Source organism: Ursus americanus, chromosome 25, assembly GCF_024610735.1.
Source record: "Ursus americanus isolate L20-20 chromosome 25, mUrsAme1.1.p, whole genome shotgun sequence".
NCBI classification, from domain to species: domain Eukaryota; kingdom Metazoa; phylum Chordata; class Mammalia; order Carnivora; family Ursidae; genus Ursus; species Ursus americanus.
This window is the reverse complement of record NC_142151.1, coordinates 43,731,593-43,759,005: the sequence shown is the minus strand read 5'-3', so window position 1 is coordinate 43,759,005 and position 27,413 is coordinate 43,731,593. Positions and strand designations below refer to the sequence as shown.

General features: G+C 56.4%; 2 protein-coding genes across 3 annotated transcripts; both read left to right on the top strand.

Moving 5' to 3' along the window:
• Positions 1-1,493: 1,493 nt before the first annotated feature.
• Positions 1,494-9,033, top strand: KRT78 (keratin 78). 2 transcript variants are annotated; one of them, XM_045800772.2, is made up of 9 exons: positions 1,494-1,862; positions 2,279-2,493; positions 3,511-3,571; positions 4,042-4,137; positions 5,009-5,173; positions 5,526-5,651; positions 8,205-8,425; positions 8,658-8,692; positions 8,774-9,033. In XM_045800772.2, the coding sequence occupies exons 1-9, from the start codon at positions 1,494-1,496 to the stop codon at positions 9,031-9,033; spliced, it is 1,548 nt and encodes a 515-aa protein (XP_045656728.2). The 2 variants fall into 2 exon arrangements, with proteins under 2 accessions (XP_045656728.2, XP_087711561.1); XM_087855435.1 differs by having other exon boundaries at positions 4,042-4,143.
• Positions 9,034-14,375: 5,342 nt separating this feature from the next.
• KRT79 (keratin 79) lies at positions 14,376-26,641 on the top strand. The gene is made up of 9 exons (XM_045800774.2): positions 14,376-14,852; positions 17,308-17,528; positions 18,564-18,624; positions 18,745-18,840; positions 23,867-24,031; positions 24,229-24,354; positions 25,018-25,238; positions 25,902-25,936; positions 26,218-26,641. Exons 1-9 carry the CDS (start codon positions 14,376-14,378, stop codon positions 26,421-26,423), a joined length of 1,608 nt encoding a protein of 535 aa, XP_045656730.2. The 3' UTR covers positions 26,424-26,641.
• The last annotated feature ends 772 nt before the right edge of the window (positions 26,642-27,413 follow it).

Genomic DNA, 27,413 nt, shown 5'->3' with positions numbered 1-27,413 from the left:
ATCCCATCCATTTCCCAGATTCTCTTTCTGGACCCTGCTCCATGCTGCCCCTCTCTCTTCAGTGCATTCAGATCTCCTGCTTCAATCTTTTCTCTCTTCTTCCTCACCTGGCCCCTCGGTCCCTTGATCTCTTTTGTTTTCCCCATGGAAGGAACCCCACCTCTTCTTTCCCTTGAGGCCATGTGTCATTCAGCTTCATTCGGGGGTGTGCCAGGTGGGGCTAGAAGAAGGAGGAAGGGGCTTCTAATCCTCTGCAGGGAGGGGAGACTTGCTCACCATTGCCTGGCCTGGGGGTGCATTGCTAGGACCGACTTCCTCATAGCACGTGTCTTGAGTGTTCATTATGCTGAGTCCCTGTTTGTTCTTGCTTTCAGTTGCATTATCGAAGGCCCAGTCTCCTAGTTTTGGGGGCCACTAGGCTCTAAGAGCAAGTTGGGAGGCAGGCAGAAATAACCCTCCCACCATGTAAAGAAGGAATTTTAGAAATTTCTAGAAGCCAGAGCTGCCCCACCCTGCTTGCCAGCAATGGAGGAGTTTCAGTGGTGGTGTCTGGTTGCCTTCTCCCAAGGGTTCTGTACTGGGTGGGGGCTCACGGAATACCAGAGGGCAGAGGCAGAATCTATCCTGGGGGAACCCCGAAGTATCCGTGTCTGCTCCCAGCACCCCAAGGGATATTTGGTGCCTCTGATTTGTAACCTGACCCAGGCCGTGTGTGACCCAAGTGGATGGGCCTGGCGCTGTACGTCTGGGGAAGGAGCAGGGACACAGGCTGGGCTTGGAAATGCGCCACTTGCCCAGATCCTGGATGGAGATGCCTGGTTTGAGTGGGGTGGTGCCTTGTGGATGATTGCTGGGTTGAGCAAGAGAAGGGACTTGGGCACCCTGTTTTTCTGTTTCATTTCCAAATCCCGGAGCGTCTTTTAGCCAAGACGACAATAACACGTTTATTAACCTCGTAGCTTCTCCTCGTGCTGCCAAGTGCCTCCCTTCTCCAATACCGTAGGTAGATTCTCCCTTGAGAAGCGTCACACTCCTCTGTCCAGCATCGTCAGGGCACTCGGATGCTCCTTCTGAACCCCGTCTCTTCTTCCCCATCCCCCATCTCCTTCTCCGAGAAAACTTCCTTGAATGACTGTCAGTGACTGCTCGGGGGCCCTCGCTCCCCACCCCCAGCACTGGAGTCCAGGTCTCTGGCTGTTTCCTTGTCTTTGGGACTTGCCCAGCTCTCCGGCCGGCCTGGGAGCTCCGAGGGCAGGGTCTGGGCCTCCTCTCCCTTGGCCTCCGCATGTGCTGGGCCCCTGTTCTCCAGGCGTGTCAGAATAGGTCAGCAGGAGCCAGTGACAGACACAGTCAGGCCACGAGCATCTTGCTCCCCGAGGCCCAGCCCAGGCCCGGGAGGGGATAAAAGTCTCGTGCTGGGGCCTCGGGGCAGGAACTCACACACCTCGATGATCGTCTGTCTGTCTGCAGCTGTGTGACCTTCCGTCTCTGCCATGTCTCGCGTGTCGTGCCGGACCCGGAGGGGCTTCAGCGCTCACTCAGCCTGCTCTGCTCGCCCGGGGGGCCGCAGCGGCGGGGGCAGCTTCAGCAGCAAGAGCTTCAGTTCCTTCGGGGGGTGCAGAGGAGGCTTTCGTGGGAGGGCTTGGGGATCAGGGGGAGGACCCGGCGTGCGGTTTGGGGTGGGCCGTGGTGGGCCCGGGCTTTCCCTGTGCCCTCCGGGCGGCATCCGGGAAGTGACCATCAACCATAGTCTGCTGACCCCACTGAAGATTGAGATCGAGCCCCAGTTCCAGGTGGTGAGGACTCAGGAGACCCGAGAGATCAGAACCCTGAACGACCAGTTTGCTTCCTTCATTGACAAGGTGAGGGTCCACTCAGCTAAGCCCCTGTCTCTGCCTCCCTCGGAGGAACTGTTCTCGATGGATTTGGGAATGGGTAAGTCTGCTCTGCTACCACTTTTCTCATCACTTCTGCAGCAAAGAAAGTCCTTCCTGGTCTAACTACAGGCTCTCTGGTTATGCGGAGGCCCCACTGTTCTGTGGTTGGGGCTCAGGAACAGAGATGAGCCGTTCAGCAGTAGACCCTCTCCCGTTAGCCGTTCGCCATCATTTTGATGCACTCAGAGTCTCCTGGGAGGGCGTGAGGCTGCCCCTGCCCGGGCTGCATTGGGGGGTAGGGGAAAGGTGGGCAGACAGGAGGGCCCCTGAGGCTTTCCTTGCCAGAGCCTGTGGCCGGGGAGTCCCACGGGAGCCTCAGGGAGCCTCTGCTTGGGCGGCAGGTGCGCTTCCTGGAGCAGCAGAACAAGGTCCTGGAGACCAAGTGGGAGCTGCTGCAGCAGCTGGGGGAGAGCGACAGCGCCCCGGCCCTGGAGTCTTTCTTTGAGGGCTACCTGGCCCAGCTCACATGGCGACTGGAGCAGCTCCAGAGTGAACGAAAGGCTGTGGATGCCGAGCTGAAGTCCTGCCAGGACCAGGAGGAGGAGTATAAGGCCAAGTAGGCAAACCCCAGTGCGCCATGGGGCCCGGGTGGGGTCCGGGAGGGTTTGGATCGGGGCTGGCAGCTGGAGGGCCTCCCCCATGCTGAGCTGCCAGAGACACAGGACTGGCCTCCCCTCCGCAGCCCATTCCCTCTGATTCCCGGGTGCCCCCCCGGGGCAGGTAAGGAGGCCCCACAGTCCCCGATGCCCAGGTCTGGAGAGCGTCGGTTCCAACAGACCCAGCTGCGAGGGCCACGTTTCGGGTCAGGGCTGGGAGGGGCTTCTTTAAACAACGCCTCAGCGGGTTTTTCCTCGATAAATTCCTGTTGAGCAGGCTGTAGGCTACAGTGACTCAGATGTTCTCTGGTCTGGTGGTGGAAGGGAATCCATTTAGTGGGACCATCCCCAGGCGTGTGGCATGATTCACAGCTGGGCTGTGTTTCTGGGTTCCCCACCAAGGTCACCTGGTGGTGTGGAGAGAGCCCCGGACTAACAGGAAGCTTGGGTTTGGTGGCCGCGAGCCACACAGCGACCCTTTTACCTTCGCCGGCCTCGGTTTCCCGTCTGTAAGCTGGGAGCGTATTCTTACCACCCAGGGCCACTGCGAGGATGGCGTGGGAGGCGGAGCGGGTGCTGGAAAGAGCCCAGGAGAGCTGGGTTTAGCTCTGCTGGGGCCACCTACTTATCGATGACTTGGGCAAGCCGTGTCATCTCTCTGACGAAAGCCAAACTGCCTGCTTCACATGATGATTGTGAGCGAGTGAGAAAAGGTGTTGGAATGTGCCTTAGAGACGTGAAGGAAAGTGGCCTCGTGTGGTTAAGTGGACATGAGCTGCAGGAGTGGAGACGGACGTAGCCAGGATGTGACAATGACTTCCTGATAGGAAAGGCCGAGGAGCGGGCTGGTTATGCGTCCTGCTTGGGAGTGTCTAATGGTGGCAAGGGGGGTCTTTTCAGGGAGGTCGGGCTTGGAGGAGAGGCATGGGCTCTGATCTCCCAACCTCAGGCAGCGTCCCTCTGTACCTATTTGACAGGTATGAGGAGGAGGCCCACAGGCACGCCACAGCTGAGAACGACTTTGTGGTCCTAAAAAAGGTGACGGTGGGGGTCAGCTGCTTCCCTCGGATCCCGAGCACCCACCATGCACAAAGCTCAGTCCTGGGCTGGGACGGCGGGGGGTGGGAGAGCCTAATGCAGCACATGGCATCAGGCTGCCCGCAGGGGACCCCCAGGGAAATGGGACACCTATGTAGACACAGGGACCCCAGAACAAGATCTGATGGAAGGACCATATGATGAGCTCTGGGTGTCACTGTGGGAGAGGGTGGGGAGGGAGTGGAAGATGCAGAACTGGTTGAGAGTAATCAGGGAAGGCTTCCTGAAGGCGGTGTGTGCCAGTGTCAGGCAAAAGGAGAGCAGGGCGAGGGGGGCTGGAGGAGGAAGGAATGGGTCTCTGGGGATAGCTGCGGGTGAGTATTGAGCAGTGTGCGAACAGAACTCCTGAGCCAGAGTGGGACCCACAAATAGGAAGTGGGGGTACATGGTTTCTGTCTTCCTGTCCCCAGGATGTGGATGGGGTTTTCCTGAGCAAGATGGAGCTGGAAGGCAAGCTGGCGTCTCTGCGAGAGTACATCTGCTTCTTGAGGCAACTCTATGAAGAAGTGAGGGTCTGCCAAGTGCAGGGTGGTCTGCTGAGGGCCGGCGGGAGTGAGGGGAGGGGACAGGGCCAGCAGCCTCCCTGGCTACAGTGGGAGTGGCCGGGAGGCAACGCCTGGTATCCAGTCATTCAGTCATTTGACAAACAAACATTGAGAATGTACTGCGTGGATTGGTAGGCACTGGAGAGGCACTAGTGAATGACCAGGCAAAAATCACGACGCTTACTGTCTGTTGGGAGACAGTAGACAGTAGACAATCCCAAACAATAGACCTAGTAAAGAAGTAAATTATATAATATGTTAGAAGGTGATCTATGCTACGCAAACAGGAAAACCGCTATGGCAAACAGGGACAGGGGGCTTAGGAATGTGTGTGGGGCGGTAGGGCAGTGGTAATTTCAAATAGGGCGGTCAGAGTGGCCTTCTTTAGAAGATAAAGTTAGAGCAAAAACTGGAAGGAGGTGAGGAAGTTAAGCAGGCAGCTGGAACCAGAGGTTCCAGGCAGAGGGAAGGGCCCCCAGGGGCGCGCTGGTATGTTTGTGGAAATAAGGAGGCCATGGGGGTTGGAGCAGGAGAAGGAGAGCGAGAGGGTGTGATAAGCAGTCAGAGGAGTGATGGGGACCAGGAGATTTCGAGCTTGCAGGCCACTTACCTTTCATGTCCAAGTTGCTAGGGGCATTAGACATCACCTCCTACAACCCTTATTTTCAGATGAGGACACAACAGGGGGCAGGGCGTGCTCAACCACCCAGCGGAATGAGGGCTGCCCCTGATGGATTCATGGGCAGGAAGTCAGGCATCCTGCCCCCCTGCCTGGGACTCCAGGGGGAAAGGGAGTGGGGGCAGGTGGACACTGAGTCAGTCTTCCCTGCAGGAGCTGGGCCAGCTCCAGACCCAGGCCAGCGACACGTCCGTGGTGCTGTCCATGGACAACAACCGAGGCTTGGACTTCAGCGACATCATCGCCGAGGTCCGCGCCCGGTACGAGGAGATCGCCCGGAGCAGCAAAGCCGACGCGGAGACGCTGTACCAGACAAAGGTGCCAGAACAGGGGGCGGCACTGGGCGAGAAGAGGCTGGGTCTCCCTGCCCATGCCCCACAGTGGTCGTCCACCTTGGTCCCCTTGGGGCAGTTCTGATAACCTCCCTGGAGCTCCGGGGCTGGGTGGCACGGCCACTTCCCGTCTCCGGGAGCGGGCAATGCAGGGAAACCGGGCGAGACCAGCCCGGACTGTTGCAAGCTCATCCCGCCGTGTCCTCACTTCAGCGTTTAACTCGCGTTCCAAGTGAGGACGTGAGGAGGCACAGAACTGGGGACGTGGTGTTTCTCATGGTCCTGGGGTCAGAGGCGAGGGTCCTCTCAACCAATGGTGTCACCTCCGTCCCCCTCAGTACCAGGAGCTTCAGGCATCTGCCCGGCTTCATGGGGACAGCATGAAGGAAACCAAAGTCCAGATCTCTCAGCTGCAGCAGACGAGCCAGAGGCTGCAGAGTCAGATCGAGAACCTCAAGAAGCAGGTGAGGCTCCCAAGCTCCCCAGGCCCCTTGCTATTACCTGAGGCTCCCAAGCTCCCCAGCCCCTTGCTATTACCTTTGTGCCAGGGTCACTGCGGGCTTTGCGTGCAGGTTTCCTAACTAGCTGGAGCTTCGGATACTTCCGGTGGAGAGAACTTCAAGCCCCATCGTGGAGGAATTTGGCCTCCCTCCTACGACTTCAAGCCTGTGTGCGTTCTGCACTGAACAACTCCAGGGGGCGCTGCTCGTGCTGCCTTCCATGGCCAGGCGTACACCTTGGTTTTGGCTCCTAGGCGAGAGGGTCGATCCATCTTTCTTGTCCTATTTTCTTGTCTTTCCTTACTCTTACTCCTCAAGCCCAGTGGAGACTCTAGGGCCAGGGGCTGACTTCCTGGGTCCCGTGTTGGGGAGGGTGAGAGCCGGGACCTCGGGAAGCAGGTGAAATGGTGGGGGGGACGGTGAGCCCTCCTGAGGCAGATCTTTGCGCAGGCTGGAGGTGATGCTGTTGGGGCCTGGCGTGGGATGGAGCGGGGAGAGGAGGATGGAGAGGACGCGGTTCCTCGCTCGTCCCGGAGCCCTCACTTCTAGATGTGAAGGATTACAGACGCTTCAGCTTTCAAGTCTCTTTGCATTCACTTTCCCCAAACCCGAAGAATCGAATCGGTTTTGGGATCAGCAGAGGGTTGAGAGCTGAGACTACAGAGTCGGGCGGTTTCCTCAAGCACTTTAGCTTGATTCCCAAGGCACGTGCATGGCCCGTCTACTCCCAAGCGGGGCCCTCCCGGGAAAGCCCTTGGAACTCAGGTCATTCAAAGCCCAGACTCAGTCTCCACCCATCCCCACCTGCTCTCCTTTGGCATGCGATGGGGGACCGAGATGAAGGTGACCAGGTCCTATTATTCAGTTTGCTGCCACAGTGTTTTTGCCCATACATTTGAATTCCTTGCTTTGGAATTCCGTGTGTGTGTGTGTGTGTGTGTGTGTGTGTGTGTGTGTCTATTAAAATGCAGATTCCCAGGCCTCTGTCAGACTCAGGGAATCAGCCTCTAAGGGTGGAGCCCAGAAACCCACTTTCTGACTCAGTTTACCCAAGTGACTGTGAGCATCTCAGCCCAGCAGCCCGCACTTAGGAGGGCTACCACGTCCCCACAGCTGGGAACCACAGCTCGGGCACACTGCAAGGCGCCTTGCCTGCCAGAACCCCTTTTTTTTTTTTTTTAAAGATTTTTTATTTATTTATTTGACAGAGATAGAGACAGCCAGTGAGAGAGGGAACACAAGCAGGGGGAGTGGGAGAGGAAGAAGCAGGCCCATAGAGGAGGAGCCCGACGTGGGGCTCGAACCCGGAACGCCGGGATCACGCCCTGAGCCGAAGGCAGACGCTTTAACCGCTGTGCCACCCAGGCGCCCCCAGAACCCCTTTTGGAACACAGTCCCCCCCTTACTCTTCCTTTTCCTGCACAAACATGACGGACTGGACTCCCCTGTGCCAGCCCTGGGCAGAGCCCCGCGGGCTGGGCTGGGGGACTAGCTGGCAGCTAGCTGTCCTGGGTTAGGGACCCAGCTCCTCCACTCACTGCTTTTCAGAATCTCAGTTTCTTCATCTGTAGAGTAGAGATGATGTCCGCGCCCCCCCCCCCCCCACGGGGTGCTTGTGTCTAGAATAGAATAGAATACTGAGGCTAGAATGGGAATAGAATAATGAGAGCCCTTAGGGAATGCCTTCTTTCCTGACCCTCAGGGGTCAGTCAGCTGGACGGCCAGTTAGATGCGGATGTTGCTCTCCTTCTGGGAGTTTTCTATCAGATCAGAGAGATAAGTACAGAGTGTATTTGTCAAACCAAAAACTGAGGCACGTGATTTGATATCCTTTAATAACAGGACAAAGTACTTGAACGGGTGCTGAGGGATGAGTTTCCTGTGGCCGCTGTAACATGGTACCACGGACTTGGAGCCTTGAAACACCAGACCATGTATTCTCTCAGTTCTGGAGGCTGGAGTGTGGACTCGGGTGCTGGCAGGTGCACTCCCTCTGAAGGAGCGGGGTGGGCGAGACCTTCCTCGCCTTTTCCTAGCCTCTGGCAGCCCCGAGAATCCTTGGCGCTCCTTGTCTTACGGCTGCATCACTCTGCCCCTGCCTCCATTGTCACGTGGCGTCATCCCTCGTATCTGTCTCTGTGTTTTGTCATCTTTTTCTAGGGACACCGTTCATGGGAATTAAGGCTCATTCTCCATATAGTATGATATCATCTTGAGACCCTTAACGAATTACATCTGCAAAGACCCTATTTCCAAATAAGATCACAGTCTGAAGTTCTAGGTGGACATGACCTTTTGGGGGACACTATTCAACCCACTCCAGGAGTTAAGGAAGCAGAAGGGGCAATGCTTTCCCTTAGAATGAGAGGAACCGGGGGGAGGGGGATGACCGTGGATAATTTTGAGCTCATAAGGTTGTGGTCTACCCTGGGCTCTAAGCTCTAGCCGCAGTAGTTTCTTTGGGAGGTCGTGCTGGACTTGCAGCTACTTTCTCCCTCATTTCTACACCCCTTCCAGAATGCCAGCCTGCAGACCACCATCGCCGACGCCGAGCAGCGGGGGGAGATGGCCCTCAAGGATGCTCAGGCCAAACTGGCCGAGCTGGAGGCCGCCCTGAGAGCGGCCAAGCAGGACCTGGCCCGGCTGCTGCGCGAGTACCAGGAGCTCATGAGCACGAAGCTGGCCCTGGACGTGGAGATCGCCACCTACCGCAGGCTGCTGGAGGTGGAGGAGAGCAGGTGGGCACCTGGGAATATGGGAGAGGTGGGAGAGGAGGATGGACCGGGCCCTGGTGCTCTCCTGGCTGGAGGGGATCCTGAGATGTCCTAGCACTGAGGGCAGCCCATCCTGCTGGGCGGGATTTAAAATCAGGGCTGCGGGTGCATTTGATCTGCTGGGAGGTTAAGATACCTGGGGACACATTCTTTGCAGCCTTTCTGAGCATGCTACCTCTTCTCCTTTCTCTGCCAGGATGTCTGGGGGGTGCAGCAGCCAGGTCTCTATCTGTGAGTATCAGGGGGCTTGGGGAGAGTGGTCCCTGTGGGGAGCCGAGGACCCTGCTGTGACCCTGGTACATTTCTTGGCAGCTGTGGGTGGAGGCAGCACCGTCGCGTCTGGAGGGACTGGCGATGGCCTGGCGGGCACTTGTGGCCTCGGAGGCGGGAAAGGCAGCTTTGGGCCCAGCTGCTCCAGCATCGTGACTGGGGGCTCCAATGTCATCCTGGGCTCTGGGCAGGGCCCTGCTTTCGGCTCCTGCTCTGTATCTGGCTCTGGCTCCAGCTCCAGCTGCCACACCATCCTGAAGAAGACGGTGGAATCAAGTCTGAAGACGTCCGTCACATACTGAGTGGCGGGGCAGCCACTTGCTCCCGTGCCTGCCCGAGCCCTCTCAGCCCTGCTCCCACCTCCACCACCCACCTCCCTGCACAGCCAGCCCCGTGCCCATTGCCCACAGCCTGAGCCAGCCCACAGGGGACTCTGCACAAGTCAATAAAACCATGCCTGCCTGCTGTTCCCACTGTGTGCCCAGTCTGGCCTTGCTCTGCGTACGGATTTGCGTCTCATTTGCCTGCTGTCCGCCCCAGGCCCAGGCCCACCGTGCCCTGTCCTTTGGCCAACCAGCCTCATCCTCTCCTCTCCACAGCCGTCAGGTGGAGCTGGGAAACCCCTGGTGGGCTTGGCCAGCCAAGTGTCCTTTGTGGGGAGGGGAGAGGCCTGAGGCCTACTGACCAGAGCCTGGGGGCTGGAACCAAGGGCCCCCGTCCTAGTCCTCCTCACCTGTCTCCGGACCGTCTCTCTAGCTCTCCCGTGAAATGAAGCAGCACCCATTTCTCCCAGGCGTGGGGGGGTCTTCCTTTCTCTCTCCCTTCTCCCTCTCTTTCCCTCCCACAAATTTTATTGAGTACAAACCATACTCGAGGCACAGTGCTAGGACTGGGCTACACTGGCAAGCCAGATCAACCCCATTCTGCCCTCCTAATGGGTTCAGTGTCTTTCTTTTTCAAAAAGTAAGCTCTACACCCAGGGTGGGGCTCAAACTCATGACCCTGAGATCAAGAGTTGTGTGCTCTACAGACCGAGCCAGCCAGGCGCCCCTGGGTTCAGTGTCTCGCCCACCCCTTCAGTGTCTGGGTTCTCCAGCATAACCCCTCCCACCATGAGAGCCAGATCTTCCTTCTGGAACCCTCGTTTACCAGGGCCAGAGGCCAGCCTCCTGCAGCTAATTCAGACAGCTTGTGTTGGGAGATGGGGGTTTCCCCGGTTGAGGGGGTGGTTCTTTGCGTCCTGTCCCTTCTTCCAGTCCCCTCCCACTGATGCCCTGGCTCCAACTTCATCCCGGGTAGCAAGCTGGGTCTAGTCATGTCAGCCCCACCTCCTCTCTGGGCTTTAACCTGGTCCGTCTCCTGGTCAGGGTGCCCCCAGCTCATGAATAATTCAGCACCGGAGGTAAGCAACAGCTTTAACTGCAGGTTCCAAGGGCATTTAGAGGCGAGGCTGGAGGGCAGAGATGAAGGCTCCCTGTGGCGCTATGCAGCTTCTCTGTCACTCCGTCCAGCAATTCAGCTCTGCCCCAGGCTCACATCTCACCCAGCATAACAGAAGCAGAGCTGCTGCTCCGCCCACTCCTCCCAGAAGGCAATTTGCGGAATATCTGTTACTGTTTGGGAATAGCCAATGGGCATCTCACCCCTCATCCCAGTCAGCTCATCAGGGGCTCCTGCCAGCCCCCTGCTCTGCTCCCTGGGATGTCCTCCACCCCCTCCAACTCCACTGATGTTTCGGTATCTCTTCTAGCTTGTTCCCTGGTAAAATAACTGTACCCTAGACTCAAGACAGCCCCTCATCCCTGATCCTTCTTCTTCTCATGTGTGCACCAGATTTTTCTCCTCCTGGAAACCTTCCCTAATTCCCCAAGTCTGAATGTGCCAGATCCTTTCTGTCCCTGGCACAGCCTGGCTACCCCTGTTGCTGTCCTTGGCTCTGTCTCTGTCTGGTTCTGGTTTGGGACCCAGCTTTCCTATTAGCCTGGGACCAATGGGCGGGTTCTTTTCCTGCACCCAGGATGGTGATTAGCTGCTCAGCCCGTGCAGGGGGCTCTGATGAGCACTTGGGACTGGAACTCTGCCCATCCCCTTATTTCTTGGCTCTCACCCCATCACTGGGCCCGTGGGAACGTGAGGCTGGAAACTTCTTCCCTCTTCCGCAGGAAGCTCTGCAGGAAGCCTGGAGCGTGGGTGTCGGGGGCCAATTGCTGGGCAGGTGAGGAGGGTCACCTCCTCCACGCCAGCCCTTACCCCAGCAGCCCGTTGGCTCCTGCACCGCTCCTCCTGTCTTCTCCCTCCCATGTGGCTCAACCCCAAACTCCACAGCCTGGGCCATAGGAGGTCATGCCACCCCCCCCCCCCAGCTTTAAGGGGAGGGCAGCCCTTTTCTCAGACCCTAGGATCTCTCCATCGGAAGCGTCCGAGAAGGAGGCTCCTCAGCTTTCTGTAAGGGACACACGAGCTGGGCAGCGCACGGCCCAGGAACCGGGATTCCTGGGCTTGCCTCCCAGCTCTGCCACTTACTAATGGCGTGACTTTGACCAAGCTATGCAACCACTCCAATTTCCTCATCTGTGAGGAGACATTAGTAGTAATGCTGGCCTCACAGCGCTGTGTGGGGGTGGTGCCATTCAGGATCCCGACAGGAAACAAAAGTCACCAGAGAAAGCTCAATTAAATGGACTTCGATGCCAGAAGCACCTATGGGGGTGTGGGCGTGGCTAAGGGAACTCGGAAAGGAGGGAGGGGTCAGGGGTGGGCAGAGCCGGAGGGGCCAACCACCCGTCTGTCCAGGGCTGAGCGGTTTTCCAGGACATGGGCCTTTCAGTGGAAGCAGGGAGAACTAGGATGAGGCGTGTGCCTGCGTGGAGCTGAAAGACAGGAGGAAGAAGAGAGTGACAGATGGAAGAAGCTGTAATCATGGAGGACAGCAGGGAAGAAGCCCAGGAGAAATATCTGCCCTCCCTTCCACCCTCCCGGATCTCCTGCTGGTGTCCCCCCAGCCTTGGCCAACCCGACCCGTGAAGCCAGAGAGCGCGAAGGGAGCTGGCCACAAGGGGTCTAGGAGGAGGGGGACTGATCCGGGGTGGGAAGGAGGCGGGCGGAGCCCACCCAGCATGGACATGAGATGCACTATTGTACTGGAAGTGTCTGTCCTGTAGTAAGTGCTGAGTAAATGCTGGCTGTAATAATCGTCATGGTTAGGGTAGGAGGTCCTACCCCTGTAGGAGGCCTCCCAAGGGCAGCGACCATTTTCTTTATCCGCTATCTTTGCTCTGGCTCGTACCCAGCCCGGCCTGGGTTGGGTGCTGTTGGGCGCTCTGCAGACACCATCAGTCGTCTTGTCTTGTTCCTCCTGGAGCAGCCTGCCTTCCCCTCGGCTCTTGTGTCCTACCGCAGGGGGGGGACCCCAGGCAGGCGACAGTCTCCAGACACAGAAGCCCTTGGTTGGAACAGCGGCGGAGGGGCGGAAACTGCTTTTCCTACACCACAGAAAGGGCTGAACTTGGCCGTTCTGCGTGAAAGCAGAGAGGGCCCAAGGAGGCCTGGTGTCTCCGCCGCTCACTCTGGGACCTTGGAGCCCCTGCCTGGCTGAGAGGGAGCCTGTCCCCAAGCAGTAACTCACAGAGCGAGAGCTGGCTGTCACCAGCTTGCCCACAAAGCCTGGCACAGAGTGCCAGGTCAACACATGTGGCTGTCATTCCTGGGGAGGGGTGGAATGTGCGGGGCAAACTCTACTCCCACTTCCGCGGCAGCCCTGACTCAGAGGGCTGACATCACTCCCTTCCCCAGAAGTCCCACTCCCGAAGGTCCCCCCTTCCCACGCACCTGGGGGGAGGGATAAGGGAGGCTGAGAAAGCGATCACAGCCTCAGGCGCAGGCAACAAAGGTCAGTGGGAAGTGACGGCTCAGTCCTGGGATTGCAGGCCAGGGGAAGTCCTTTCACAAAGGCAGAGGCAAAGGAGGCCCAGAGAGGTTGCAAGCAGCCCGAGGACACACAGCTCAGTGGGGATTCACCTGCCAGCCTGGCTTGCCCAAATGCCTTGGATCCTAGCTCCCAGGAAGGGAAGAGCCCCTCTTGGGCATTAAGGGACTAGTTCTTTGAGTGCCCCTCACCCCAGCCCTCATGGCGTAGGTTCGACTTCTGTAGTGGCTTACAGCCTCTCGTTGGGGTCCTGGGAAAGAGTCCCGCATATGCTCCTCTGCGCCCGGAGTGGGTTTGCTCTCCGCCTGCCTTCCTCGGGCTGTGGGAGCGGGCCGCTGTCTTCACCTTCGGGGTCCCGGGGCCACAGCGGCCAGGGTCCCGGCTGTGGCTCTGGCGGCTGTGGCAGGAGCGTGGCAAGTGCTGCTGCGACTCCTTCCCATGTGCAAGTCTCGGGCATCTCTCTGGGCCCATTTTCCAGCTGCAAGCTCAAGTGGGTGAGGAGGGCCAATCTCCAGAGTCACCTCCACAACACTCCCTCAGTCCCGACGTTTGACTAACACCCGACATCTCCAAGTCTTCCTTTGGGGCTGTGCTTGGTCCCAGGAGCGTGACGTTTGGGGCGGGGGGCACGGAGGGGACTGTGGGAAGTGCTTGAGGAGCCCCTGGCCCTTCTGAATCAAGCGTCAGGCTCCCTGGGAGCTGGGAAGATGGGAATGTTGGGGTGCTCCCCGGGCCTCTTGGGGCCTTTGTGGAACACATTTTTCTTAGATCTGTGCCTATGTCCGGTCAGAATGGGATGTGTCCCCCACCCGCCCGCAGCCCCCTCCGAAGTGGCCGGGCCCTTCGGGGGATCCTCTGCTGTGGGTCAGAGGGCTGGGGGGGGGGTCTCAGGAGATAGTCCAAGCGCTCTGTTTCTCTTCAGTCCCCAGCAACGTGTGTTTTGCCCCATGCATCTCCCTGGCCTCGGGGCAATGCCTGAGGAGCCCAGGCCTTTCCACTTCCTTCTCAAGTGTCCCGGCCCCATGCTTGGGCCGAGACCCTCTTTCCGTCCTTGCACCCACTTTGCTCGGCACGGGGTCTCCGCGGACAATCTGCCAGTGGATGACAGAAGAACAGACAGCCCCCGCCCCCACCCTGTCACCTGTGTCCCCCACCCCGGACCTGCCGGGAGGCGATGAGGCCGTGGGCTGGGAGGGTGGGACTGGAGCAGGCCTGGCACCCTCTCCACAGCCCGTTGCCCAACCCTCCCTTCCCTTACCACCTGTACAGCCCTGGGCCCTGGGGCCTTGGCTTGCGACAGGGGCCTGGGCCAAATCCCACAGAACAGAGCCCCATTGACGGTGGCCATCAGGGCTGGGTGGGAGGAGACCGAGCCCGTCACAGGGTGGTGGGGGTGGCCGTGGGAGCCCGTATCATCCCGTTCCAAGTCAGGAGAGCCCCAGGGGGGAGAAGGTGGTATCCTGCCCCACACAGTCTCGGCTCAGCCCCCGCTCTGGAGCACAGGTGATAACTGGGAGCAGTCCTTCCCTCCCGCTGGGGGAGAGGGGACTCCCCTGGCCCACAGGGCCCCTCCCTCTCTTCCTGGGGCAATGGGGCAGGAGTGTTTGTGAGCCCGGGAGCCAGCCCAACTGGGAAAAGATAAAAAGCCCATCGGTGGCGCAGCAGCTCACCGCGTTCCCTCTCCGCTCTCTCAGCCTGCGCTCCGGCCCCCTGACAGCTATGAGGTCCTCTGTGTCTCGGCAGACGTACTCCACCAAAGGGGGCTTTAGCTCCAACTCGGCAGGTGGAGGAGGCGGGTCCCGGGCCCACACCAGCTTCAGCTCGGTGATGATGTCCCGGAGCAGTAGCAGCGGTGGGGGGACCGGCTGTGGCCCCAGCAAGGGTGGCTTTGGCAGCCGAAGCCTCTATAACTTGGGGGGCAGCAAAAGCATCTCGGTCAGCATGGCTGGAGGGGCCTCCTCGGGGCGCGCCCTGGGAGGCTTCGGCTTTGGCAGTGGGGGCTATGTGGGTTTGGGGGCCGGCCGGCAGGCATTCGGGCTGGCCTGTCCTCCCGGAGGCATCCAGGAGGTCACCGTCAACCAGAGCCTGCTGACGCCTCTCAACGTGGAGATTGACCCCGAGATCCAGCGGGTGCGCACCCAGGAGCGCGAGCAGATCAAGACCCTCAACGACAAGTTCGCCTCGTTCATCGACAAGGTGAGCCAGGGTGGAAGCAGGTGGCGAGGGGCCCTTGGAGCCGAAGCAGGGCTGCTAAGAGAGGGGGTGCTGAGCGGAGGCTGTGCACTGTGGGGGGGGGCGGTTGATGGAACGACTTCGGAGCCCTCTGGCCTGCTGACAGTCTTCCGGGTCTTACTGTCCTTGCTCGGGTGAATCTCAACCCTACTCCTGAGGCCTGTCGCCGAGCCCGCCCTGACTGTGTTGTGTCTTTCCCACGGTCCTCATTCACATGACCACACAGCAGCCTGTCGCACAATTAAGGGGTGGACGGTCCTCACGGCTCCTCTTGACAGGGTGGTCCTTAGTGCCTCTTGTCATTTCACAGCTGGGGAAACTGGCTCAAATGTCCAACAAGTTATCCAAGGAGCCCCATCTGTTTCCTGTTCTCTCAGTGTTGGAGGCGGCCTAAGGACAAAGATGTGATCAGGACATGATTGAGAAGATTGTCCTAGAAGAATTTACTATTTGCCTTCTCCTATTCCTCCGTGCTGTCCAGGTCAAGCAGCTCAGTCTGGGATGGACAGTGAAGAGGGTGGTCACCAGGACACCATGACCCAGGGGTATAGTGTAATCTGTCCCAGACTGGGAGCATCCTGACTGCTTCCCTGGCCTCCAGACAGACTGGATGGTTCTGGGACCTGCTCCCTGGCATTTCTAGGTCCATTTTGCTGCATTGGCTGCCTCTACCCCAAGTCCCCAGGCAAGGGGACCATGATGGGGAAGATCCTGGTGGGTAACCATATCTTAGTTCAGTGACCTGGGCATTCCCAAAGAACACTCATGTCCTCTTTCTCATGTGAAACCCACAGTGCCCCATGGGGAATCAGGATAGTGATATTGTGTCCATTTTAAAGAAGAGAAGACAGAGGTCTAGAGAGGGCAAGTGATTTGCCCAGGATCATACAGGCACTTGGAGGCAGAGGCGGGCCTGGAACTCAGGTTCATGGACCCTATGGTCCTTGGCATTAAGAGGTCTCGTCGTTGTTTGTGGAAGGTGCGGTGCTTCATGGTTCCCAGGCCATGCGACTTTGGGCCTGGGGTGCTGTGGGGGTGGGACCTGGAGAAACCGGATGGCAGAAGGTGAAGCAAGCTGTTCCGCCCACCTCCTCACCTTCTCCCCTAGTGACTTTTGGTCCTTCTGTGGGACTGTCCCAGAGGTCAAACAAGCAAAAACCTCTCTTAGGCTCTCAGCATCAAGTTCGAGGAGCAGGGGGTCTGTGAGGTTGACCCCGTCTGCTGTTTCTGGCTGGGCAGAGACCCTTTAGGGGTCTCCCATGCCATGAGCCCCCTTTTAAGTCTTTAGAGATAGGGCTGGGCATCTATATTTAAATTTTTTATTTTTATTTTTAATTTTTATTTTTTTTAAAGATTTTATTTATTTATGTGACAGCCAGCCAGCAAGAGAGGGAACACAGCAGGGGAGTGGGAGAGGAAGAAGCAGGCTCCCAGCGGAGGAGCCCGATGTGGGGCTCGATCCCAGAACGCCAGGATCAGCCCTGAGCCAAAGGCAGACGCTCAACGACTGCGCCACCCAGGCGCCCCATATATTTAAAATTTTTTAAAAAGCCAAATTTACAGAGAAGTTGCCAGAACAGTACAATATATTCCTATATATTCTTTCGCCCAGATTTACCAACTTTTAAAATTTAATTTAATTTAGTTTAATTTAATTTGAATCCCAGTGTAGTTAACCCATAGTGTTATACTAGTTTCAGGTGTGCGCCCTAGTGATTCATCACCTGGCGCTGCGCACGGGAGGGCCCGCCTTCACCCCTCCCCGCCCCCCTCCCCCCTCCCCTGCCCCCCTCCCGGTAGTCAGCAGTGTGTTCTCCAGAGTTAAGAGTCTCTTTCTTGGTTTGTTTCTTTCTTTCTCTCTTTGCGTGTTTGTTTTGTTTCTTAAATGCCGCATAGGAGTGAAATCATATGGTATTTGTCTTTCTCTGACTGACTTATCTCGCTTTAGATTCACCATTTTTGCGTTTTGTCACATTTGCCTTCTCTTTCCCTGTGTGTCTGTACACATGCACATATTTACACACATGCATACATACATGTGTCCTATATATGCGTCTGCATTTTTAGCAGTTGATTTTGATGCGGAATTAGGGTTCAGGAACATTGATCTGGTCTGGTTTACCCAGGACAAGTGGGAAAGGGAGACCCAGAGAGAAGTGACTTGACTGTCACCAACTAGTAAATGACTGAGTTGGGGCTTTTACGCTTTATTAACTCTTTCAAGTCCTTGTCATTGAATTGAACAGTCTTTTCCAGCAAAGACTGTTCCCTCAGGAGCTCCTCCCCTCTGCAATGCATCGGCCATGCACTGGCCCTATGAGGTCCTGGTTGGGCACACTGGGGACGAGGGGTCCAGTCCTGGGTCCCTCCTGGGGCCTGGGGATGGCACCAGCCCACCAGCCTTCTTGCTCTGGCTCAGGTCCGCTTCCTGGAGCAGCAGAATAAAGTGCTGGAGACCAAGTGGGCCCTGCTGCAGGAGCAGGGCCAGAACTCGGGTGTCACCAGGAACAACTTGGAACCCCTCTTTGAGAACTACTTGGGCAACCTGCGGAGGCAGCTGGACACCCTCCAGAGCGATCGGGGGAGGCTGGACTCTGAGTTGAGGAATGTGCAGGATGTCCTTGAGGACTTCAAGAGCAAGTGAGGAGGACTGGACAGACCGGGGCCGTGTGGGGGTGGGGAGGGGCCAGCGTGGGCAGTCTCCCCAGACAGGGTCACCCCATTCCCAGGCTGCTGGGTCCCACCCGGGGGAGTGCACAGAGCTCCTTCCCTTGGGTGTCCAGGCCCTGCCCCCACTGCCTCCTGGAGAATTGTCTCACTTATTGTCCCTACTCTAAGGTAGGGAGACTAGTGTCAGGAACCTCTATGTTCTTATTACGCAGCTTTAATAATTATCAACTCATAGCCAATCCTGTTTCATCTATACACCTAATTGATTTTTTCTCTTCCCTTATTGTCTTGAAACAACTCCCAGCCATGCGCGATTTCACTCACAGATATGCACTGGATACGGTCGTACGGCTCATTCGCAGAGCTCGACTTAATCAAACGTCAACATAACGCCGTAACCACGTCTCAGATTTTTAAAACAGTAATTCCTCAATATCATCAACTATCCATTCATTTTGAATTTTCGACAGTCCCATAAATGTCCTAAGTTTTAAAAAAGGAGTTTGTTTGAGTCAAGATCCAAATAAAGGTCAGATATTACGATGAGTTGCTACGTATATCCATCATTTTAGGGCATAATTTTCCATAGCTTTCCCAATAACTCAATACTGTGATTTCTAACCCTTAAAATCCCAGCCAAAGCCGTTGGAGAGAAGTGAGCTGTTTTCAATGACGTCCCGCCTGTCGAGAGTGAACGCAAAGATAAACCACTGTCCACCCATCTTTGCCTGTTCCTATAAAGGCCCCTAAGGGCTCTGGTCCAAAGAGACGGCTGCCCTCGCTTGTCTTACGGCGCAAAGTCTGTGCCCGTTCTCTCAACGCGGGTGGGCAGGAATATTTAACAACCGTACCCCACGTTTCTTCCCTAGTGGGCTGCATTACAGAACTGGTTCTCAAAGGTGTTCTTAGATGATGTGGGACCGAAGGGGGCTTAAAGCCAAGTGGGTTAAATGTCTCAAAAGGCAGAGCTGGGCTGAGCCTGGTCTGAGTCCTCCTCTGTGACAGGTACGAGGACGAAATCAACAAGCGCACGGCGGCGGAGAACGAGTTTGTGCTGCTCAAGAAGGTGAGCAGGTGGCAGGGGTGCGGGAGCGGGTTCCGGGCTTGCCGGGGTGCTGCGCCGGCTCACAGGGAGGCCAGAGCCCTGGGGCTGAGGCGCCTGCCCTGCCGTCTCTCTTGGCCCCAGGATGTGGATGCTGCGTACCTGAGCCGAATGGATCTCCAGGGCAAGGTCAGCACCTTGACTGAGGAGCTCGACTTCCTGAATCATCTCTATGAAATGGTGAGATGGCCAAGGGACAGGGACAATTACATTTACGTACAGCACTGGGGATTCCCCCTGGAAGTCTGATCTGAAGTCATCAGTGAAATTTCACTAACAGAAGATAGAACCTGGACCTTCCATTAATACTAGCTTCCACGCGTGAAGGGCTAAGGACGGGCCAAACGCCTGGCCGAGCTTTACCTGGTCCCCTCAACAAAGCCCCAGGACAGGTACTACTATGGCCTCCGTTGTAGAGTCAGGGACCCGGAGGCTCAGAGTAGCTTGCCCGTGGTCGCCTAGCTAGTTAGAGGCTGTGCTGGAATTAAGACCTGGTTCTTGGCCTTCAAAGTCCGACTCGTGCTCCTGTGTTAGACTATTTCCCTTCTAGACCAGTTTGTAATGGAACAAGGGCTGGAGGAGCAGAGATGGGCAGAGAAGGAACTGAGATTCCGGGTTCGTGCAGGAGTTGAGATGTGGGTAGTGCGTAGACTGCAGGATCCAGGAGGGTTCCCAGGAAATAAGGGGGCTTTGAAGACCAGGACGAGAGGGCTGAAGTTAACCTGAGTTGATCCTGGCCTCCTGGCCTCGGACTCGGTAGAGACCTCGTGGCCCGCCTTCTCTCAATGCTGGAGCTCTTTCTCTAACATCGCTGTTAGGGAGTCATGTAGCCTTGGCTTGAATCCTCCTGGTGGCAGGGAGCTCACTATTTTTAGGGCAGGCATTTTCATCGTTGACCAAATTAGAAAGCTGACCTCAATCGTCTTCCCATGACTTCTGCTCTCGATTGGCCCTGATTCTGCCCTCCAAGCAACAAGCCCCGTTGTCTTCCATGTGACATATGTCTTTCACAGGGCAACACTTTAGAGGTCAGGATGCTTCGAGGACTGACATCTGTGGCAAACAAGGAAGTTGAGGAAACAGCGTTGGTAGTCCAGACTTCGGGAAACAGCGGGGCGGGGAGGGAGCTTACAGACTTGCATCCGTGCAGCGTAATGTTGTGCTAGTTTCTTTGTCATCTTCAGAAGCCACTTCACAATGTTTGCTCCTTAAAAAACCCCCGGACTTTTTCACATGAATGCTTTCAAGTGAGGCATGTATCCATTTGCTTCAAACTTTCTGGATTTGGGCAGTTGAATTTTTGAAACCAAATGCAAGAGTTAATGAGTCCCGTTTTTCCTGTGACACGGGATTATGGTTTCATCCTATCGTCTAGGAAACTGTGGGCACTCTGAAACTTGATTTCCCTATCCATATGTTGGAGATACCCAATTGGGTAATTGGATGTATTCATGATGCCCCAGTCTGGGGTTCTCTGCAGACCTGGTAGACTTTCAGTTCAGTGGGAATGTTCATTTCAGCGTACGTGACCAGTCAGCACATTAAAGCCCACAGGGCCAGGAACAGAGTCCCAGGGCAAGAGCCAGGTCTTCAGTGGTGACTTTCTCCCAATCTCTCAATAATTTGTGGCTCAAATGGCTCACTACTTTAAAGTCTATTGACCATATCATCATCTGGCCCACATCATTCTGGCTTGTGTTCAAGAATGCCGTGGAAGTCTTGGCCAAACAATGTCTGTGATGGTCCTTTAGCATTTTAGTAATACAACCACAGGAGAAAATGAAATCCATTCAGCTTGGCCTTTCCTTAGGGAAGTCTTGCTGGCTCTGTGCCTCTTACTTACATTTTGTGATTCTAGAAGTTTATGGGAGGTTGACGTCAAGTGTAACCTGAAGAAGTCTAACTATCATCCCCTTGAAAATGAGGACATTTGCTGTGTCTGCGGTTCTGGAATCTTTCCTACTTTCCATATTTCTTATGGATCTCCGGGAGTATTCATCCCCTGGACAATCCCATGGCCTTCTAGGATATGCTCCTTTGTTTGGCCTGGACCCTTGAGATCCCCAACAAGGCTGAGACCTCTCATACTTTCTGCGCCTGTCTTGGCTTTCCATTTCTTCTCCAGCATCCTGCCCTTTTTAGTTCTATGACTGTTCTCCTTGATGGGAAACAGGCAAATGACATAGCCATTGAGTTGTTGGGTTTTGGGGGGTCTTCTTCGGGTTAGCCCAATGCTGCCCCTCTGTTCTTCCCACCTAGAGCTTCCTTACGGCCCTTGTCAGCTGGCCTCAGCCTTCCCCATCCTTGGCCGTGCTCTTCTCCTTCTAACATCTCCACCTGCTCTGTCAGAATGGAGCTTGTTGGGGAATGTTCTGTGCCATCACGCTGATTTCTTAGGTGCCTCCCCACGTTCATCTTTATTGGGACCGCTGATGGTGGTTTGCTACTTGGGGATTCCTCGTTCTCTTCCCTTAGTTTCTTTTCTCTTTTGGGCTGGGTCAACAGTGCCCACCCCCTTTTCTCTGAATAGGTAGGAAATGGCTTTGCTGCTGTCTAAGGCACATGTCCGGCATGCCCAGTGTTCCTTTCCTCTGCTGTTGCCTATCATGGAACGCCGCATAATGCTGCTAGCTTCCACTTGGCCCAAGAAGGATAAAGTCCCTGGCTTTGGGGGCCCTGAAGTCTCAGCACGTGGTGAGGCTGTGCTGGGACAGGGACAAGGTGCACAGAGCAGGCTGGGCCTAACCTTTCCTGGGAGGCCTGGGGGAGCTTCAGAGGAGATGGGATTTGAGTTGAATTTTGCAGGAAGGGCAGGAATTCTAAAGGAGGAGCAGGAAGGGCCTGTCAGCCAGGGCCCAGCCTGCACAGTGACGTGGAAACAGCATGCAGCACCATGTGTCTGGGGAGCTGCAGGTGGGCCGGGCAGAGAGGGTCCGGGAGAACGAGGTGAACATTAGGTGGACAGGAAAGGTGAGCTAGGGGCCAAGCCAGGGTTCCTGCCCGTCAGAGTTCCTCATTGCCTAGCTGTGCCTCTTTGGGGCGGAGCAGGAAGGCCCGAGCCGTGGTTCCCTTGCTACCTCCTGCACGAATCAGCTGTGATGGCCAATAAAACCCTCGCTAATTGATTTCACGCTCTGGTTTTGGTCAAGCCAGATCTCAGGGAAATCCAGAGGGCCACCCACCAAGCCCTGGCATGTCCCACGGGGCAGAAAAGCAGCCTCGTAGCCTCCCTCCGGCCCGTGTGATCCCTGCGGGATTCAACCTCTGCTCCAGTGTCAGTTCTTTGGCCTCTGGCTCTTCTCCTCTTTGCCCAGAGGCTCTCCCTCTCAGGATCCCTGGTGTCCGAGGAGACATACACCCGTGATCTACAGAACTCTTTCTTCTCCACTTGTATCAGCTCTGTTTCTTTGGAAAGCCTAAGCCTTTTATCCTCTTATTCTATCAACCTTGGTGGGATCTGGTAGGTCTCCTTGTCTTAAAAATGCCACGCTCCGGCACGGGACTGCCGAGGGACCCTGAGCTGGGGAGGGAGGGGGGGATGCTGCCAGATAGCGAAGGCAGGGTTGTCACCGCTGTGGCAAAATGACGTGATCTGTAACAAACGAGCCTCGTGGATGTCTTGAGCGACCTTCAGAGAAGTCTGGGCACATGATGCATTTTACTGAGCACCCACTGTGGGCCACAAATGGATCTGAACCCTGACATCCACCGCGCGAAGAAGGTATTATCAGGGCCAGTTTATAGAAGCGGGGGAGGCGTCGTGAGGCTTCGTGACCACCCCGGTCACACAGCTAGTGCATGGCAGCCTGGGGACTTGACCTTCGCTTTGCCTGTCTCCAGAGCTCCTGTCTTGTCGCTAAACCCACAAACGGTCACTAATTGGATGTTCTCCCCTTCCTCTCCACCCATCCCACCTTTCAAAGGACAGCGTAACTTCGTGATCTAAATCTTTGTCACTATGGACAGCAGTTCCGGCACTGGTAGCTCTCTTTCTCGATTTCTGTCTCTCTCTCTTTTTGTCTGTGTCACTTCAGGTTCTGGTGTCGGACTCCCGAGGTTTGAGACTGGGCTCCCCGCTTCTTAGTTTGTGGTTTGGGGCAGGTTACTCTTTGTGCTATTGGAAAAGGGCATGTAGTGAGCTGTTGCCTGTCAAGAGCTTAGCACCGCACCTGCCCACAGGAAATGCTCAGTCGGCGAGAGCCGCTGTTACCGTCCTGCTCAGTCTATTCTAATCCCAGCGGCTGCAGGAAACCTGGCGACAAGACGAGAGCGCAGAAGGTGTTGATTTTGAGAGGGAAGATTCTCTCCCCTTCGGGAGCCACTGAGGGGCACTGAGGGAATGAGGGTCTGATCGGAGCTGGGGTTTGGGCAGTTTGTCAGCAGTCCAGGGCAGGAAGGACCACGGGAGAGACGGAGGCAGAGCTCAGCTGGGAGCCCATGCAGATGACCTAGTGACAGAGCTGAAGTCAAAGCCAGAACACAGAAACCGAGCCTGCTGTTCATGGCATCTTTAAATGCCTGTTTAAAAGTCAAAGTCAATGGTCCTAGAAACCCAGGGAGGGTCCAAGGACATCACCATGGTCTGTAAATGTCAGTATTGTCTAGAGGAAACCACTTGGGATTTGTTGCTCAACTGACTGGTTCCAGTCTGGGCCCCAGGACTGGACTGGATGACCTTGGATCTGGTGACCTTGGATGCGTCACTTCTCTTTCTCAAGCCTCTTTCCTCAGCAGCCTGTGTCAGGACCACTGTGCATGGTGGTGCAGGTCGTTAGCCGGCTGAGTGGAAGGTGGGGTTTGAATCAGGCCCACGCTCGGCTCCCGGGTCCCCCTGTCTGCCTCCCGCCCAGAGCGGAGACTTTTCCCAAGTTGACAAAAGTGCCCTGTGCGCTGGTGGTGGCCTGGCCTGCCTCCCAGGACATTCTGAGGACGAAAGGGACTGACACCGGGGTTGAGTGCAATATGTACATATTTTTCCCCTTCTTTAATCTCTTGGAAACCTGTAAATCCACAGAAAGGAATGATATTTATAAAAATAAGAGCCCCATTTCCCAGCTGGAGAGAATGAGGCCTTTCCTTCTAGGCCAGAGGCTGGGGCAGAGCCCAGGCCTCCTGATGCCACCTGGGGACCCTGTCCTTCACCCCTCGGCTGTCTCCTGGGGTCCCGGAGCAGGGGCGCTGGTGGCAGCTGTCTCTTTTTCTGCAGGAGCTGAGCCAAGTACAGACCCATGTGTCTGACACCAATGTGGTCCTGTCCATGGACAACAATCGCAGACTTGACCTGGACAGCATCATCGCTGAGGTCAAGGCCCAGTACGAGCTGATTGCCCAGAGGAGCCGGGCGGAGGCCGAGGCTTGGTACCAGACCAAGGTGAGAAGAACGGCTGGTCAGCTGTGTGGGCTGGGACAGACACGGAACTTCTGCCATTGTGAGAGGCCTGGGGCCAGACTGACCAAGCCTACACTTGGGGGGGGGGGTTTGCTTTAGCTGTGAGGGTGGGCCTGGGGCCACTAGTTACCCAGGAGGCCCTGGAGCTCACAGCTCACTGACACTTTTTTGATGTCCAGTATGAAGAGTTGCAGGCGACAGCTGGGAAGCACGGGGACAACCTGCGGGACACTAAGAATGAGATTGCCGAGCTCACCCGCACTGTCCAGAGGCTGCAGGGTGAGGTGGACGCAGTTAAGAAGCAGGTGAGCCTTTTGTTGGGAGCCTGGGGGGTCAGGCCTGGGTTGGCAGAGGTGGGGACCTTCTCATCGTCATGCTGAGGGGTGAGAACTGCTCTTTTCCTGATGGATGGGATACACTCAAACCCTGGATCGTTAAGATCAACACGGTCCTTTTACAGGATAGGAAACTGAGGCCTGGAGAAGGACAGGGACTTGTCCAAGGTCACATAGCATATTAGTGGTGGAGCAGGTGGGACGATCTCCTCCAAGGAGACTGACCGCGTCTCCAGGAGGTCAGAGCAGGAGGCTGACAGTTCAAGTGCACAGGTCGTAGGTGCTGATCCCCTAGGATATGGCTAAGAAGCTTGGGCTTTTCCCCACATCAGAGGGAAGCATCTGGCTGATGGTGAGGTTATATTATTTATTCTATCTCTTTTGAGGCACTGGGCTGAGTTGAAGCAGGAGGGACTACGATTAGGCTTCAGTAAGGACTTTCTCAGTAGAGCTACATGACCCTGCTTGTGTGATAGTATCTCGTCTCTGAGACGAATACTTCTGCTTCCCTTTTTTCTCAGTTAGTTGGGGTTGGGGGGGCTGGATGGGGAATGGTGATGTCTGCCTTGAGGGCAGAGAGATGGATGTGATGACCCTGGAAGGCGTTCCCAACACCTCTCATCCCTTGGGCAGTGCCAGCAACTGCAGACTGCCATCGCAGAAACGGAGCAGCGTGGGGATATGGCGTTGAAGGATGCTCAGAAGAAACTTGGGGACCTGGACATGGCCCTGCACCAGGCCAAGGAGGACCTGGCCCGGCTGCTGCGTGACTACCAGGCTCTTATGAATGTCAAGCTGGCCCTGGACGTGGAGATCGCCACCTACCGCAAGCTGCTGGAGAGCGAGGAGAGCAGGTGGGGCCCCACTCCCGCGCTGATTCAGAGGGCTTTCCAGCCCTGCCCTGTGGGAGAGCCCGTGTCCTCAATGGCTCTGTGCTAGGGGTAGGGAGGGAAGGGCGGAACCAGGGAGCTGGGCTTTCTGGAGACTCTCCACTTGTGTTCACTGCCTCTGTTGCTCATCTCCTCGGTTGGCACGACAGCCAGTCATCCTGACGGTGGACGGGGGCCCTGCCGAAGTGAGGCTTCTTCTTCCAACACCAGATTCTACCACCTTGGAAGCTTTGAAAAAAAATTAACCATCTCTGTCTTTGGGAAGGCAGGAGATGTAAAGAAAGTCACTTGAGCCAGAAGCCTGGAAGTTTCGTTTTGGCATGAGCTTTGTCTGCTGTCCATGACGTGCGTGCAGAGGGAAGGCAGGACAGGGGAGGATGGGGCCACTTGGCCTTCTGTCGCTCTGCTTTCTCTGTTGCACCTGCTGGAAGGGCCACGAGGTCCAGCGCAGCCCCGTGCTTGTGTTTCTCTTGTCTCTTGCTCTTGTCTTGTGGACCCTGGCTCAAGAGTTGACCCACTGAGTTGAGCCACCGTGAAGGCAGAGAGTGGGCAGGGGGAAGGAGGCAGAGGCTTTCACATGGGCTCTGGGGACCACTGACGCTTCTCCTGGTCCTTCTGTTTCCGCAGGATGTCTGGAGAATGTCCCAGTGCCGTCAGCATCTGTGAGTATTCTGCTGCCTTGCCCTGTCCCAGCCCCAGCCCCGGTCCTCTGCTTAGGCCACTCAATCTGTCCTTGGCCAGAAGCACATTGCCCTCCACCTGAGCTCCTGGAGACAAGTTCGGGGGGGGTGTTCCCAAAGAATGAGCTTCCTGTCCCCTCTTCTCCATCAGTTTCCCACGGTTCCACTGTCTGCTTGTGTTCCTGTCCCTCACTGGTTTCTGCAAGTCCCCCTCCCTCTTCCAGCGTGGCTGCCCTGCCTCACCCGGACCCTTTGCCTTGCAGCGGTGACCGGCAACTCCACCACGGTGTGCGGAGGCGGTGCGGCCGGCTTCGGGGGCGGCATGTCCTTGGGCGGGGGCGGGGGTGCTAGCAAGGGAGGATTCAGCACCAGTGTGGGCTACGGCGCCATCAAGGGAGGGCCCGTCTCCGGGGGCACCTCCATCCTGCGGAAGACCACCACGGTCAAGACGTCAAGCCGGAGGTATTAGCTGCCCAGCCTTGCAAGCTGAGGCCCGTGCAGTTTCCTTGCTCTGCTCACCCCACCTCTGCGGCCCTCCCCACCCACCTCCATAGGAGCGGGAACAGCCCCAGGACCGCAGGTCCAGTGTATTTGCACGCCAGACTGCATGTGATCTGCATTTTGGGAAGGCTCAAATCTACCCACGTTTTCTCCTTGCTTATAGAGTGTGATAGGAGGGGAGGTTAAGGCCACACCTCTTGAACAATGTATTTGAGTGATTTGGGGGTGACCTTTTGACCAGTGAGAGGAGGTTGGATTTCCCTCAATTCCTCTGTTTTTCTGCTCTGCACTCAGGGCAAGCTGGGGGAGGAAGGAGGGAAGTTGGGAGTGGTCCCGAGGTCTTTCAACCTCCCCGGTGTTGCACCAGACCCAACCCCTCTCTGCCTCTATCCACGCCTGGCTCTCCTGTCTGTGCCTGTGATGTATCTCAATAAATGGCAACTGCAGCTAGCTGTCTGTGGCTCCAGTCTGTCCTGCCTGGGGACTGACATTGTCAACCACGTGCTCACTATGCCCCATATGACTCCTCATGCTGGAAACACACCAGCTGACACCATCACCACTGTAGGCCTTGGCTCTTGCTCTCTCCCTTGTGGAGTTTACAGGGGAAGGCTTGAGGGAGTATATAAATTGTTCAAAGCAGGACCCGGCCACTGAATAGCTGTCTAGTACCAGCCCATCCCCTGATGCTACTGAGTCCTCTGTTAAATTCTGCGGGGCAGGTAACATGATGGTTCAGCGGAGAGATCTTGGGGTTCAGAACTGGGCAGACGTGGGTTTAAATCTCAGTTCTGCCACTTACTGGGTGACCTCAGGCAAGTCACTTAACCTCTCTGAGCTCCAGTTTCCTCCTTCGTAAAAGCAAGGTGTGATGAGAACATGTATAAAGGCTCTGCCTAATGAGGCTCTTAACAGGAACCAGCGCCCTTTGCTTCCCTTCCTTCTGGCTCCTGGTTTT